The following is a 13,442-nucleotide window of genomic DNA, read 5'->3' on the forward strand; positions in this document are numbered from 1 at the left end:
GGTCAGTCCTCGCCGCCCCCGTACATGTCTGCCAGCTTCTTGAACCGGGGTCCCCAGTCGTTCAGGTAGTTGTAGTCTTGGTCCCCGGAGCTGGACGAGTTCAGGGAGCTGACCGAGCCCGCGGTGGAGCCGCTGCCCTCGTAGTCGAAGACCAGCAGGGAGTCGTAGGGGGGCGCCGTGGGGTCGTTGTCGGCCGCCCGCAGCCCCTGGGGGCCGTGAGACGCCGTTAGGGCGGAGGGGGCCTGCGGAGCAGGGGGTCGGGGCGGGGGAGGCCCACCATCGGGCCCTGCGTGCCGTAGGCGCTCAGTGAGTGCTCCCTGTGTTTAACCGAAGGGCTTCTCAGAGGACGGAGCAGGGAAGGGTGTTTGTGGAAGCCGCCGGAAATCAAACGGTCAGCGCCAGCCTGGGGGCGGGACGGGGGGCCTGGGCGGGGCCCGTGGCTGGCGTCCAGCCCCTCCCGGGAGGCCGGTGGGTCCTGTCTCCCTGGCCATGGTCACATGGAGTGTGCGCCTGAGGTGGCCAGAAGTCAGAGTTCTGGAGGTGTTAACTGTCCCCATGAACACAACCTGGCAATGTAGCCGGCCTGGCTGCAGCCGCGCCCGGCGCCAGCCTCCGCCCTTGACTGTGGCCCCCGACGGGGGTCTGGGGAGCGGTGGGGACAGGCCCCGCCCCGTGCCTGTGGGCGGGACGGCTCGGAGGTGCAGGGTCGACACCGGCTCTGGGAGGTCCCCGGGGCGGCCCCAGGGCCGCGGGCTGTCTGATGCGCCCTACTCCGCCACGCTGACCATTGCTCAGCACGGCCTCTTTGGCAGAGTCCATTCTTACTTCCTCAAAGGGTAGTCAAGGGCGGGCTTTCTCCCTGCGGGCTGGGGGGGCCGTGCTCTCGGGGATCTAAAAGCCCTGTGACATCAGGGGCCGTGAGTGCTGCCTGGGCCGGGCTGAGCAGGGGCCGAGGCCTCGCCCGTGGCCTGGGACGTACCGTGGGCTGGGCGACCTCTACCTCTCTGTGGGTCCTGCCTGGGTTCTGCCCTGCTTCACTGATGGACGCAGGCGGGGATGTGCATGCGGCTGGCCCCCCCCCAACCCCGCCGGAAGCAGAGGGCTGGTGCCGCACGTCCCTTCGCGGCGCTGGTGCCGACGGCGAGGCTGGCCCACGGCCCACAGAGGCCAGGCCGAGTCTGCGTCCCCTCAGCCCCCGGGCCCCACGGTGGCCTGTGTGTGTTTGCAGGGTTTTACTTCTGGGGGAGGCCTGCTCGGAGCTCCCCTCTGCCCGAGCACCCACCTCGTTGATGAAGTCGCCGATGTCCCCCGGGTGGGGCACCACGGGCCTGACCGGGTACTGGGGCTCGGCGCCCACGGGCCGCTCGTCCACCCGCCGCACCCCGGCCGCCTTGCTCAGCGCGTGCTCCATGGCCTCGGGCTGCTGCAGCTGGCTGAGGTCATAGTCCTGGCGGGACAGGCGGGCGGAGGCACGGGCGGGGCATGGGCAGTGGACGCAGGCAGGGCCCCGGGAAATCCGCGGTCCCGGCCCTCCTGTCCCCTGGTCTGCCTTCCCGCCTGCCCGCCGCCTCTCTGTCCGCCCGGAAGGCACGCGTGGGGCCCGTGTCCCCCAGGCCGCCCTCATGGGCCTGGCGGCCCCACAGGGGACCCCACTGCCCACGCTGTGCAGCTCCCGCGCGTGTTCCTCAGAAGAACTGGGAGCCGGGGCCGCTGACACCCTTGTTCTTGGGCGGGGGGCTCCGCTTTAGTTGGGTAAGGACTTGCCCTGAGCCCCCCATGGCCCCGGCGGGCCCAGCGTCCAGCCCGGCAGCTCCCTGCAGCCCCGCCCGGGCGCGCTGCCCCTGTCCCCACAGCCCTGGGGCGAGGGTCCGTCCTGCCCGGCCCGCGGGGCGCGGGGGTCCGGGCCCGCGCTGCAGTGCGCACCGGAGGTGGGCCGCCTTCCCGCTGCGACAGAGGACGCGTCGTCTTCCCACCGAGACCCCCGAGGGCGCGCGGCCGGCCTCACCTGGTCCTCCTCGCCGCCACCCTCCTCGTCGTACTTGAGGATGTTGTCACGCACGTCGTCCTCGGGGTCGATGAGCAGCTGCTTGGTGTGGCGCTCCTTCTCCCGCCGCTTCATCCACACGATGAACAGCAGGACCATGGCTGTCGGGGGTGGGGGGGGGGGCGGGGGCGGGGGCGCCGTGAGCCGGACGCGTGCGCCGGGGCGAGCTTGCCACGCCGTGTGCCCCCCAGCATGAGCACGGGCGGGCCTGTGCGCATCCGTGCGCGCGCGGTGACCGTGCGCAACGCTCCGGCGGGCGTCTGCGAGGGCCCCGAGGCGGGCGGGGCGGGGAGAGGCGGGCGGCCGGCCCGGCCGGCCCGCAGCGTGGCGCGCGCCCCCACCCCCGCCGACGCCCGCCCGCGGCGCCCGGCCACTCACTCAGCAGGAGGACGACGCAGACGAGGATGGCCGCGATGGCCCCCGTGCCCAGGCCGGCCGCTGCCACCGCGCCCACGGCCGTGCAGTCGCCGTTCTCGTCGCACGGGCACACCTTGACCTTGATGACGGACGTGTTGGACAGCGGGGGGTTCCCCGAGTCTGTCACGACGATGGGGACGTCGTACACCCCGGCCTCCAGGTAGAGGATGCGCAGGCTGAGCTGAGCGTAGTCACCTGGTGCAGGGGGACACGCGGGCTCTGTTAGCGGCGGCCGGCCCTCCGTCCACGGCGGCTTCTGGAGGAGGGACGGTCTGGGCGCCCGGGGCCTCGGCGTCCGCCCGGTTAGCACGCGCAGGCGCACGCACACGGGCACGCGCGGGCACGCGCACTGCATTTCACCGTAAAGGCAGAAGACGTTGGCAACTAAATGACGTTCCAACGTGTAGGATGAAGAAATTATTTCCTTACTCTAGGAAGAGTTTTACCAAATCACTTATAAAGCAAAAAACGTCAACGAAAAACAGGCAGGGGCACGGAACAGACCATTCACAGAAGAAACACAAAACAGCCAAGAACTCTGTGAAAGAACGTCCACCAGGGGTTACGACAGAAACCGCAGTTTTGGCTCAGAAGCTGGGAAAATGCCTTTTCAAACAGCAGCGTTCCCGCGTCAGTGAGGCGGGGGGAGCAGCTGCCCGGCCGGCTAGTGGGGTGGGGAGTGCGGGCCCTTCCGACGCAGCTTCGCTGCGCTGGCAGAACTTCAGGATTTGGGGCCCTTCCATCTGCCCCCCCTGCTGCCCCTCTGCCAGGGGACGGGCCCGGGGGCTGCGTCCCAGACTCCGCTGGAGTCTCCTGGTGCCCCGGGTGGGGCGGGTGGTGGTCTCACCGTTCAAGCGGGTGATGGTCCAGTTCCTCCGCACGGCGGCCGGCACAAAGGGCAGCTCGAAGACATAGGGGCCGACGTTGGGGTCGATGTCGGCGTCGGCAGCGGTGATGTTGATGGCGCTGAGGTGGGGCTTCTCGCAGATCTGGGCCTCCCTGGGGATCAGCTCGGGGGCGTTGTCGTTGATGTCGATGAGATAGATCTGGAGGGTCCCGGTGCCACTGGCTGGGGGGATCCCTGTGGGACAGATGGGGGGTGACCACGTGGGGCCACGCCTGATACTCCACGACCACCGGACAGGCCACAGCGCCCCCTGGGGGGCCCCGTGGCTGGGTCCTGCACGGACACCGCCACCACTGCACACGTCAGGCGGACGGACAGCTCCAGAGCACATGCATGCACACGCACGCACACGCATGCACACACACTGACTGCGGCCGCCGGAGGCGCGCCCTCAGCGCTCACAGCCACACTCGCGACCCCCGCCCTCCGGGGGCCCCGGAGGCTCTGTGGGGCCCCGCCTTCCCCTGCCCTCCAAGGGTCCTGCCCTCCCACCCCCAGCAGGGCTCCCGGGCGCTGACACCCTGCGCTCAGACTCTTGTAACCAAAGGGGGAACCCCGGGAGCCGTCCATCTGCGGGACGGAGGCGTTTGGGGTTGGGTGCTCTCCCCAGGGGCTTCCCCCGCGCGCCTGTCGGGGGTTGTGCCCGCCGCCCGGGGTCCCCACGCCTCCGCCCGGGCCGACAGCGCAGCAGACGCGTGCTGGGCGGCAGAAAACGTGTCATGTCGCCCCCAGGCCTGGAGGGGCGGTGGCAACCACGTTCTCGGGGCAGCCGGGCCTTGTGGGGCGGCCCTGGGCTCCGGCGCCGCCGACACCCGCATTTCTGGGCCGAGGCAGGTGGAGCGTGTCAAAAATACACCCCGTGGCACGTTCCCGAAAACACACCGAAGCCCCCCTGCGACGACGTGGCTCGGCACCCGCCCCCGGAAGCCGCTGCGTGGCGTGCAGGACGACGCTGCGCACAGCCAGGAGCTCCCCGGCGGGGGCTGTTCACCGATGGGACTGGCCGCCCGTTTGGGGGCCCTCCGCGTGTGCCCCGCTCCGTGGGGCCGCAGATTCCGTTAGCATGTGCTGTGTCCTAACTGGGGTCCTCGCCGGCCACCCCGCCGGCCCCCGGCTGCTTCCCTCTCGCCCTGCAGGCCAGCTGGAGGCCGCTGCCCCTCCCCGGCCCCCCGTTTTGTTTTCCTCCAGCACTTCCTGCTCCTGAAACGATCAGGTCGACTTGTTTCTCACCTGAGCCCCCAGGGCAGACTTCCGGGTTGTCCTTCAGTGTCCGTTTCCCTTTCTTCCTTAGTAAAAGGAATGGGGGCCCCCAAATTTATCTGGGCTCATCCCTACCCAACCAGCAGACTGCATTTCTCAGCACCCCCTGCAGCGAGACATTGCTTCGTGAGCTGTGAGCGCAAGTCCTCAGGAGGGCAGGGGTGTGTCCTGGCCCTCCCCACTCCTCCTCCTGTTTGCCGGAACATGGCCGTGATGGCAGGAGCACCAGCAGCCGTTCTGGACCATGCTGCAGCTCGCCAAGGAGGCAGGAGCGGCCAGCGTGATCTGGTGTCTCCAACCTGACCACGGGCTGCCCGCCTCCTGCCTTCTTTGATGTGGGAGGAAATTAACCTGCCGTATTCTGCCGTGTATGGTGCGCTCCTGTGTGTACCGCGCGCCATGTTTTTGTGCGCATCATATGCGGGACTATCATACCCCTTATTATGCCCATGGTGTGTAATCATCACACCCACATATAATGCGCATCCTTATTTTTCTTTCAAAAACTTGGGCAAAATATGTGCGTTCTACCCGGCAAATACGGCAACCGTGGCGCAGTTGCTATCATCGCCCACAGCTGACCCCAGTGCTAGCCACACACACCGGCCCCGGGATGCCAGCCGTGCACGGGAGGGGCCTTGGTGCGGCCCGTTCACGGGGCGGTGCCGGCACAGAGCAGGGCTCCGGGGCCCAGCCCGGCGGCAGTGGCAGCGCTGCCTGGAGCCGCCCGGGCCCCAGGGTCATCGGCAAGGGCTGCTGCGCTGACGTGCAGGCGGGCAGGCGGGGAGGCTGAGGAGCAGGTCGCCCGCGACAGGGCTGGGCAAACCCTGGCCCCACGGCCGCCATCCCCGACTCCCCCAGCGCCCGCCCGTGAGTGGCCATGCAAACGACCAGATGGGCCCGAGAGCGCCGGCGGTCAGCCGGGGGACGGTGCTTTGAGTGGACGCGGGGAAGGCGACGGCCTGGGGGCCCCAAAGCATGATGGGGCCCAGGCCCCCCGCCAGCCGCCCCCTGGGTGCCGGTGGGCCTCCCTCGGTCTCCCCGCCAGAGCCCGCGGCGCCGGCGAGCACCCGCAGCCCCCGGGTGGGCCGTACCGTTGTCAGCCGCCAGGAAGGTGGCCTCGTAGACGTTGTTTTTGATGTAGAGGGACTCGCGGTCGAGGACGGCTGCCGTGGTGACCTGCCCGTTGGTGGCGTTCATGTGCAGCCAGCTCGCGGGGTCCGACAGCTTCGAGTACCTGTGGGGGGTGGGCACGGGAGGAAAGGTGCCGGCTGGGGACGGGGCGCCCGGGGTGCCCGCCGCGCGCTGGGTTCGCCGTGGCTTCCCCTGCAGGGGAAGGTGGGAGGGTGGCGACCGGGACTCATGGTCGCCGAGGTGGAGGGGCTGCGTGTCCTCACCAGGACCCCAGGGGCAGATGCTCTCCTGGCTCCCCTCACAGATGGGGACACTGAGGCACAGGTGAGTGACCCGCAAAGTCGTGTGGCTCGTGCGGCGAGGCCGGCGCGATGAGACGCGCCGCGACTCCCGACGTCGCTTGTCGGCCCGGACGCCGCCCGCCTGCGGCTGCGGGCTCGTCCCCCAGCCCCTGGTCGCCTCCCCTGGCCTGCGTCCCGGGGGCCGCGACCCCCGCTGTCCCCGGGACTGGGGCCCCTTGCTCCCCCCGCCGGGAAGGACGCCGCAGGTGGGGCCGGGGTTGCAGGTCCCATCGGGCGGGCGTTCGGGCTCCTCTCCCTGGAAGGGGGCTGAGGGCGAGGAGCCCCGGGCGCGGACCCACCTCACCGCCTGCTGCATGAAGCGGTCGGGGTCCACGGCCGAGAAGGTGGTGAGCGCCGTGCCGGGGGGCACGCCCTCCTCCAGGCGGATGAGCTTGTGGTTGGAGGGGAAGTAGGGGGCCTCGTTGACGTCCACGACCGAGATGGTCACCCCCGCCGTGGACTGGAAGGACATCTGGATGCCGCTGGCCAGGGGCGCCTGGTTGGCCACCATCACGGTGAGCATGAACGCTCTGTTGAGCTCGTAGTCCACCGCCTGGAAGGGGGGCGGGTGAGCCGCGGGGCCAGCGGGGGTGCCCGGGGCTGGGGCGGTGCCTGCAGGGCGGATGGTCAGCGCCCCCACCCTGTCTGTTGGTGCGTCCCCTCCCTGCTCTGCGCCCCAATGGACACCGTCCCCTTGTCTCTGGCTTCCTGCTGGCATTGGCCAATGGGAGGAGAGAGTCTGGGCGAAGGACTCCCGGCTGATAATTGCTAGATGGGTCTACAGTCTGTCGCTAAGGTTAATTCCTTAATGCGCTTGATTGTACAGAGAGAAGGGTTTAAAAACTAAGTGGGTGAGACCGCGAAGGGCCCGGGCCCAGAGACGAGGCGCAGGTCACGGGGGCGGGAACCACTGCGCGGGAGGGGCCGGAGGCAGCGGCAGGGGCCGGGGCTCTGGGCCTGCTGTCCCGCCGTCCCCTACAGCCCCCCACGGCCCCGGGTGCCCTTGGGAACCCTCACCGCCTCCAGGCCTGGCCGCCCTGCCCGCCGCAGGGAGGGGGCTCCCTGCTGCCTCGGGAGACGCAGTGACGCGCCGCCTCCCCCCACGGCGCGCGCGTCCTCACGGCCCAGCTCGGGGCCTGGCGCTCAGCGTGGTGCCGGGGACGTGGGGGACGGTCCGACGCCCCCCGACTATCACGCTTGCCCACCACCCGGCGCGATGCTGCGTGCGCTCAGGCAGGTCTGTGGTTATGGGGGGGCCTGGCCCCCGCCGCCGCCCGTGGTGTCCCCTGGCAGACCCTCGGTGGCCCACGCGGGCGGCCAGCCTGTCCAGGCGCACAGGGCAGCATCGATCGCCTGTCACCTCCCTCCTTAAGGATTCCGCCGGGGACTTCCGTCCAGAGGCATGGCCGCCCCCTCGCCCCCAGGGGCGAAGGTGCGAACCTCCCTCCCTCTCTGGACTTCACATGCGTCCACGCGCACAGCACCCAGCTGCGCCCACGCGGCGTCAGGTCCGCCCCGGCCGCAGCTGATGCATCAGCCCCCCCGCAGCCGCCCAGGTCCCTTTGAGAACTGGCCGCAGACAGCGCTGCTCTGTTTGAATGCGCCGTCCCGTAAAGTCACGGCGTCTTGGTCTACAAACGAGCCACTAAAGGCCGATCTGCCTCTTGTGTCTATGGGTCTGTGTCCCTGGAGGGCGTGGGACAATGGTGTGTGTGAGGTGCTAAAAACTGTCCCCAGCCCAAGTGAGGGCGCCTTCCAGAAAGACTATTATGGCCAATAAAGTCCACAGGAGAGAAAAGGAAAGCAGGTTTGTCATGGAGGAATCGATAGGGAATTTGCTCCGCCAGCTCCAGTGAGCGCGGCAGGAGCCACGCCCTCCCCACCCCAGCGCGCTTCTGGGGACTCGGTGGTCCAGAGGGCCTGAGAGCGGGGACGCGTCGGCCTGGGTCGCCCAGAGACGCCCCGGAAGGATCCTCAGATGCTAGCAGAATGAGCCCTGGCTTGTCATTGCAAAAGTACTGTCCCCAGGGGAGGAGTGGATAAAGGGACTGCCGGACATTTACACAGTGGACCCCTGCTCGGCCGTAAAAGAGAAGAGAATTTCACCCTTCGCGGCAGCGTGGACGGGCCTGGGGAGCGTTAGGCTCAGTGAGCGTCAGAGGAAGACAAACATCGTACGATTTCACTCAAACGTGGAATCGAACGAACACACGGAACTAACAAGCAAAACAGACAGACTCAGGAGGAGAGCAGGTGACAGTTGGTGGCGGGCGGGGGGGGGGGCTTGGGGGTGGAGGGACCGAGCAAAAAGGAAAAGGGCTGTGGACAACAGTGTGCTGAGCGCGGGGCGGGGAGGGCTTATCACGGGGTTAAATCGTAATGGAAAAAATGCAATTCAAAGAAGAACAAGGCAGACCCCTCCAGGACCAGGCAGGCTTTGTCTCCGGATGCAAGGGCAGTTTGACGCCAGACAGTCTGTCTGTGAGTGGATCGTGCCCTTCGGGGAGGGGATGGGGGTAACTTCCTGGGTGGGGTCAGCTGCTGGTCACATGACGGGTCTGGGCGGAGCCCATCTCTGCCGCGAGTGGGTTGGGCGCCATCCTTCGTCCCTGGGTGTAGGGGGTGGCATGCAACTCCCCGGAGGACCATGTCTGCTGGATTTGTCGTGGGGCACGTGCCGGGGGTGGCCCGGGTGCCCGGCAGGAAGCGAGGCGAGCACCCACCTTCACCACGGTGACCAGGCCCTCGTTGGTGACGGGGTCTGTGCGGATGACGAAGTGCCCCGAGGGGTCCCCGCTGATGATGCGGTAGACGGCGTTCCAGTTGGGGGAGTGGGGCTGATCCCGGTCCATCACGGTGAGGTTTGCGACCACCGTCTCTACCCGGTTCTCGGGGACTTCCCCGGCGAACTGCAGAGCGCGACAGGGCAGGTGTCACGGACCCTTCAGAAGCCGGAGAGGCCAGGAGAGACGCCCCAGCTGCCCCGGACCTGGGGCTCCCGCAGGCGGCCCTGCCTGTGTTCGCGGAGACCCCTCGGGATGGGGCTGAGGCTCGCTCTGCCCTGCCCCATCCAGGCGGAGCCTTGTCTGCACGCGAGCGTACCCCAGGCCTCTCCCAGGCCCCTCAGGCCCGCCCCGTGCCAACAGGGGCCGACGCCCACCCGGGGACACACGGGACCCGTGGGGCGCCCGTGCAGGGTGGGCGTGAGGAGCGGGGAGTGGCCGCCCTGAGCAGAGTCTTTCTGGGCCCCCGCCCGGCGGCTGGTCCTGACGCCGGCCTGGGTCTCAGGGTCAGCGCCGCAGCGAGCAGGTGATGAAGCTGGGCACTCGGCCCTTGTGACAATGAGGGCTGCCAGCCACTCCCGTCAGTCGGTGTGGCCCATGTGGCGGGGCAGTTACGGGAAAAGCGTGTGCGTGCGTGTGCATGCGTTGGTGCAGCATGGCCCCAGAAACCTGCGCACCGCGCCCCTGGCGGGAGTCTCGCTCGGCTGGCTCCGGGGCCCGGTGGCCGGTGCTGTCCTGGCCCAGCTCAGAAGGGCCCCGAGGTCACCTTCCTGCTCGGCTGTCCCTGCCTTGAAAACGGTTATGGTTTGTGGACAAGGGGCTGAGTTCTTATTTTGCAAATTCCCATTCTGCGAACTGCGTGGCCAGTCCCGTCACTGTGTGGTGTGATTTAGAGGCACAAAACCCGGAGACGAGGTTTGTGCAAACACCGAGTGATTCCCGGCTGTATCCACAGCAGAGAGGCCCCAAGAGGGACGGCTGGGCAGCCCCCGCGTGCCCGCGCCCGGCCCCGCCGGGTCCCCGGGGTTGCCTGGTTCTTGCCCCCGTTTATTGCGGCGAGAGAGGTTAAGACCCTGGGGAGCCACAAAGGGGAGGGGTCCAGAGTGTTCGCCCCAGGGCCGGGCTCCGTGCCAGGGCGGGCCTCCCCCAGGGGCGACCCCTCGGCCCGGTGCCGCTGGGGGTCGCAGGAGGGCTCGGCCCTCGTCCTCCCAGGATCCCTTGCACCGGCCTGACTTCAGCCAGGTGCCCGAGGCTCCCCGCCAGCAGCCCCCGCTGAGGCGCAGTGCCCCTCAGTCCTGGCCAGGCGGCCGCCTGCGTTCACACCCTGGAACGGACTCGCTGCCACTTCCTGCCCGGGACGCCCTCCCTGCACCCGGAGGCCCCAGCCCGGCTGCAGGCCTGGCCGCTGCCCCTGAGCGACTTTCAAAAGCCCAGGTGCCTGTTGGGGCGCGTGGGGCAGCCAGCTGCGCGGCCCCCACCACCCAGGTGTTTTTATGGCTTCTGCAGTGGCAGGTGACAGGATCCCATCCGGTGTCGGAGACGGGGGCCAAGGTCCCTGTGCCTGGTGCAGCCCCCGCACCTGCTGGCTCCCGGCTCCACTTCAACTCCAGGGCAGACTCAGGTGGTGTCCCCGGAGGGCCCCCGCCTCAGCCCAGCTGGGAGGGGCCGCCAGGCCCGGCGAGGCCCCGTGGGAACGTGTTCCCGTCCCCGAGTCACGGGCCTGCGGTTTCACAGCACAGGCGGTGCTGTGTGTCCCGGGTCTGATCCCTTCCAGGCGTTGGGGCGAAGTGTATTTGCAGAGTCTATTTAAATTCATGCAAGTTTAATAAAGGCTCCTAGACAGAGGCCTAAGCCGGTAAATCCAGTGTAGGATTTTCATAGGAGCATCTCCCCGGATGTAACTAGCTTTCAATTGCGCGAAGGCAGTGATCTGGGGAGGGAAGAGCTTTAGGAGTGTCCTCGCCCGGAGGGTGAATCCAGAGTATACAGAGGCCCCGGTCCCAGAGGTGGCGCGCTCCAGATCCGGGCGCGCTCCTCGCAGAAATCCACGTGCTCCCAGGGGACGGACACGTGAGTGTAGAGGTGGATTTCGGGGGGGACGGTGAGCGTGGATGCTGAGCGAGAGGTCTGACACTGGCAGCCTGTCACACGCCCAAGACCCCTGGACCCTCCAGCGTCCTTGCCACACGGACACCACACCCCCAAGACGGCACTTTGTTTCTGCCCCAAATTCCCGGATCCGTTGCTGGTCCCAGCTGCCCCCCTGTGCTGACATCTAACTGGCTCTCCCAGCCGGAACTCAGGGATGCGGCACCATGATGCCCAGAGCCGAGACCGCTGGCCCGGGCGGCCCCCGTCCTCCCAGGATGTGTTCCAGGCCCCCCACCCCGGCCTCGGGTGGGAGGAGCTGTGCACGCCCAGGAGGGGTGCCCACACACAGCCTGGTGATGCCGGGCGGGGCAGGAGGGCCTGGAGGAGCCGACTCCCGCGCTAGGGGCCTCACGCTGGGTCTCCAGGGCGTCCCTTGCGGCTGAGGCCTTGGGAGGGGTCTGCAGGCTGTGCCCCGGGACGACCGGCCCTCCAGGAACCTCCCCCCGCGCCAGGCTCACCCTGAGAGAGCTGAGTGCCTCGCAGCGGGCAGAGCGCCCTGCAGAGCAGGCCGGGCCAGGTGAGGTTTATTAACCTTTAATGGGAATCAGGTTGCGCTCCACCCACCGCAGTCTGGGCTCCGGGTTGGTCCGTGAAGGACCGCCTGCTGCGCGAGGGGTGTGGCCTGCGCTCGCCCCCGCCCACCACCGTGCCTGCAGAGTCTCCTAGAACGGCCCCCCCCCCGCCCCGGCACTGCTCCGGAGGGGACAGGCCATGGGCCATCAAGAACCCAAGAACTTAAAAGATGCCCAGAGATCCCGGGTGGCCCGGAGCATCTGCCGCTGGGACGGAAGACCCGCACTCAGAGGAGCAGCGCGCTCTGCCTGGGTCCGTCTGGACGAGGTTCCAGAGCAGCGACGCCCACTCGGGCGGTGGACGTGGGCGGAGCTACTGCGGGGGGCGGGGGGGACGGGCCGGGGCTGTGCTGGCGGGGAGGCTGTGTGTCTTCACGGGGCGGAGAGGGTCGTGGGCGCAGACGTGGGGAGATCCACAGGCAGCTCTCCCGGACTCTGCGCCCTCGGCCGCGCGCCCGTCAGACCCCGGGAAAGGGGACAGAGCTCTGTCCGACGCAGAGCGGAGGCCGCAGCCCCGGGGGTTGACGAGACCATTGACTTGGGCTCCTGCTCAGTCAGGGGCCGGCCCACTTGGACGTAAGGCCTGGGTGAGGGCTTTGCCTGCCTTGTGCGGGGCCTCCTGGCTCCCCATCCGGCCTCAGCCCCCCATCTGCGGGGTTGCCTGTGCACCCCGCTGGCCACAGCTTTATCCGGGGCACCTCGGTGCAAGAAACCCCACCTGTGGGTGGGGAAACTGAGGCGCAGGCTGAGATCGGGAGCAGGCTGGGGCTCTGAGCATCTCAGGCTGCTCTCTGAGGGCTCCTGCCGGACCCCAACTCCCTGGGGTGCCCCCCGCGGCGCTCTACACCAAACCCAGTGGGACCTGGGGTGACCAGGAGGGCGGGGCTGAGCCCTGAGCTGCCTGGGTGGCCACGGCGGTGCCTCAGGCCAGAAGCCCATCCTTCCCTCGCATCAGGGGCAATCGGCTTGGCTTCCCCGCCCCGGTTTCCATGGTGACCACAGTGGCCCTGAGGCTGGCCCCTGGGGACCCGGGGGGCGGGGGCTGTCACGCCCCGGCTTTGGAGGTCATCGGCCGGCACCGGGACAGCGTGTGCTCCTAGGAACAGTGTCCTCGCTCGCACCTGGGCCCCTGCCCCTGACCACCTGAGGCCTCTGGCTCGGAAGATGGGCCTGGGGCACCGTGGGCTGGCCGTCCGCATCCCTGGCCGCGGCCAGCTCACCCCAAGGTTGCCGCGGGCAGGGCTCCCGCTGTGCGGGATGCAGGATGAGCGGTGTTCCCCCGGGAGCGCGGTGGGGGCCGCGGAGCTGGCCCAGGCCCCGCCCCCCGCGGCCTGGCGGGCCCTGCAAACAGCCGGGCTCCCGCCACCGCCGCAGAAGGCGGCACAGGTAGGAGGGCGGCCCGGGGCGGGCCAGGCCGGCACGGGGCCTGGGGCCCGGCACCATTGTTCTCCCAGGGCCCCTAGGGAGCTGCCCTGCCCCCATGTCCCGAGTCCCCGGGACACGGGCCCTGGGCCGGTCCTGCCATTGAGGAGCTCAGGAGGCCTGCACACTGCGCCCTCCGCGCGGCGATCTGCGCTATGACCACCAGGTGGCGCTGCGCCCTCACGGCGGAGCGATGCAAGGATGTGGGATTTGGGGACTCTGTGGCCAGAGAAGGGGGTGCCGAGGCGCAGGGAAGCAGGATGATGGGGTGATCAGAGGTGGGGCTGAGGCTCGTCAGGGGGACTCTGGCCCGTGAGATGCCTTCACAGCCAGCTGACTGGCCCGCCGGAAAAAGAAGGGGTCCCCTCGCTGCCCCCTCTTCACTGCCCCCTCCCTTAGCGACTGAACTAA

The 13,442-nt window shown here is 68.8% G+C and overlaps 1 protein-coding gene across 1 annotated transcript in view; it reads right to left on the reverse strand.

Moving 5' to 3' along the window:
- Positions 1 to 2: 2 nt before the first annotated feature.
- CDH4 (cadherin 4) overlaps positions 3 to 13,442 on the reverse strand; it is a 242,252-nt gene continuing 228,812 nt past the window's right edge. Inside the window, exons 9-16 of the mRNA XM_054573335.1 lie at positions 8,827 to 9,012; positions 6,403 to 6,656; positions 5,723 to 5,865; positions 3,309 to 3,542; positions 2,423 to 2,656; positions 2,006 to 2,145; positions 1,283 to 1,447; positions 3 to 206 (exon numbers count right to left, since the gene is read on the reverse strand). Of these exons, the coding sequence (XP_054429310.1) occupies positions 3 to 206; positions 1,283 to 1,447; positions 2,006 to 2,145; positions 2,423 to 2,656; positions 3,309 to 3,542; positions 5,723 to 5,865; positions 6,403 to 6,656; positions 8,827 to 9,012 (1,560 nt within the window). The remainder of the gene's footprint in view (positions 207 to 1,282; positions 1,448 to 2,005; positions 2,146 to 2,422; positions 2,657 to 3,308; positions 3,543 to 5,722; positions 5,866 to 6,402; positions 6,657 to 8,826; positions 9,013 to 13,442) is intronic.

This window comes from Pteronotus mesoamericanus, unplaced genomic scaffold, assembly GCF_021234165.1.
Source record: "Pteronotus mesoamericanus isolate MK-2021 breed Mesoamerican mustached bat unplaced genomic scaffold, CSHL_Meso_final contig_25, whole genome shotgun sequence".
Classification (NCBI taxonomy): Eukaryota; Metazoa; Chordata; class Mammalia; order Chiroptera; family Mormoopidae; genus Pteronotus; species Pteronotus mesoamericanus.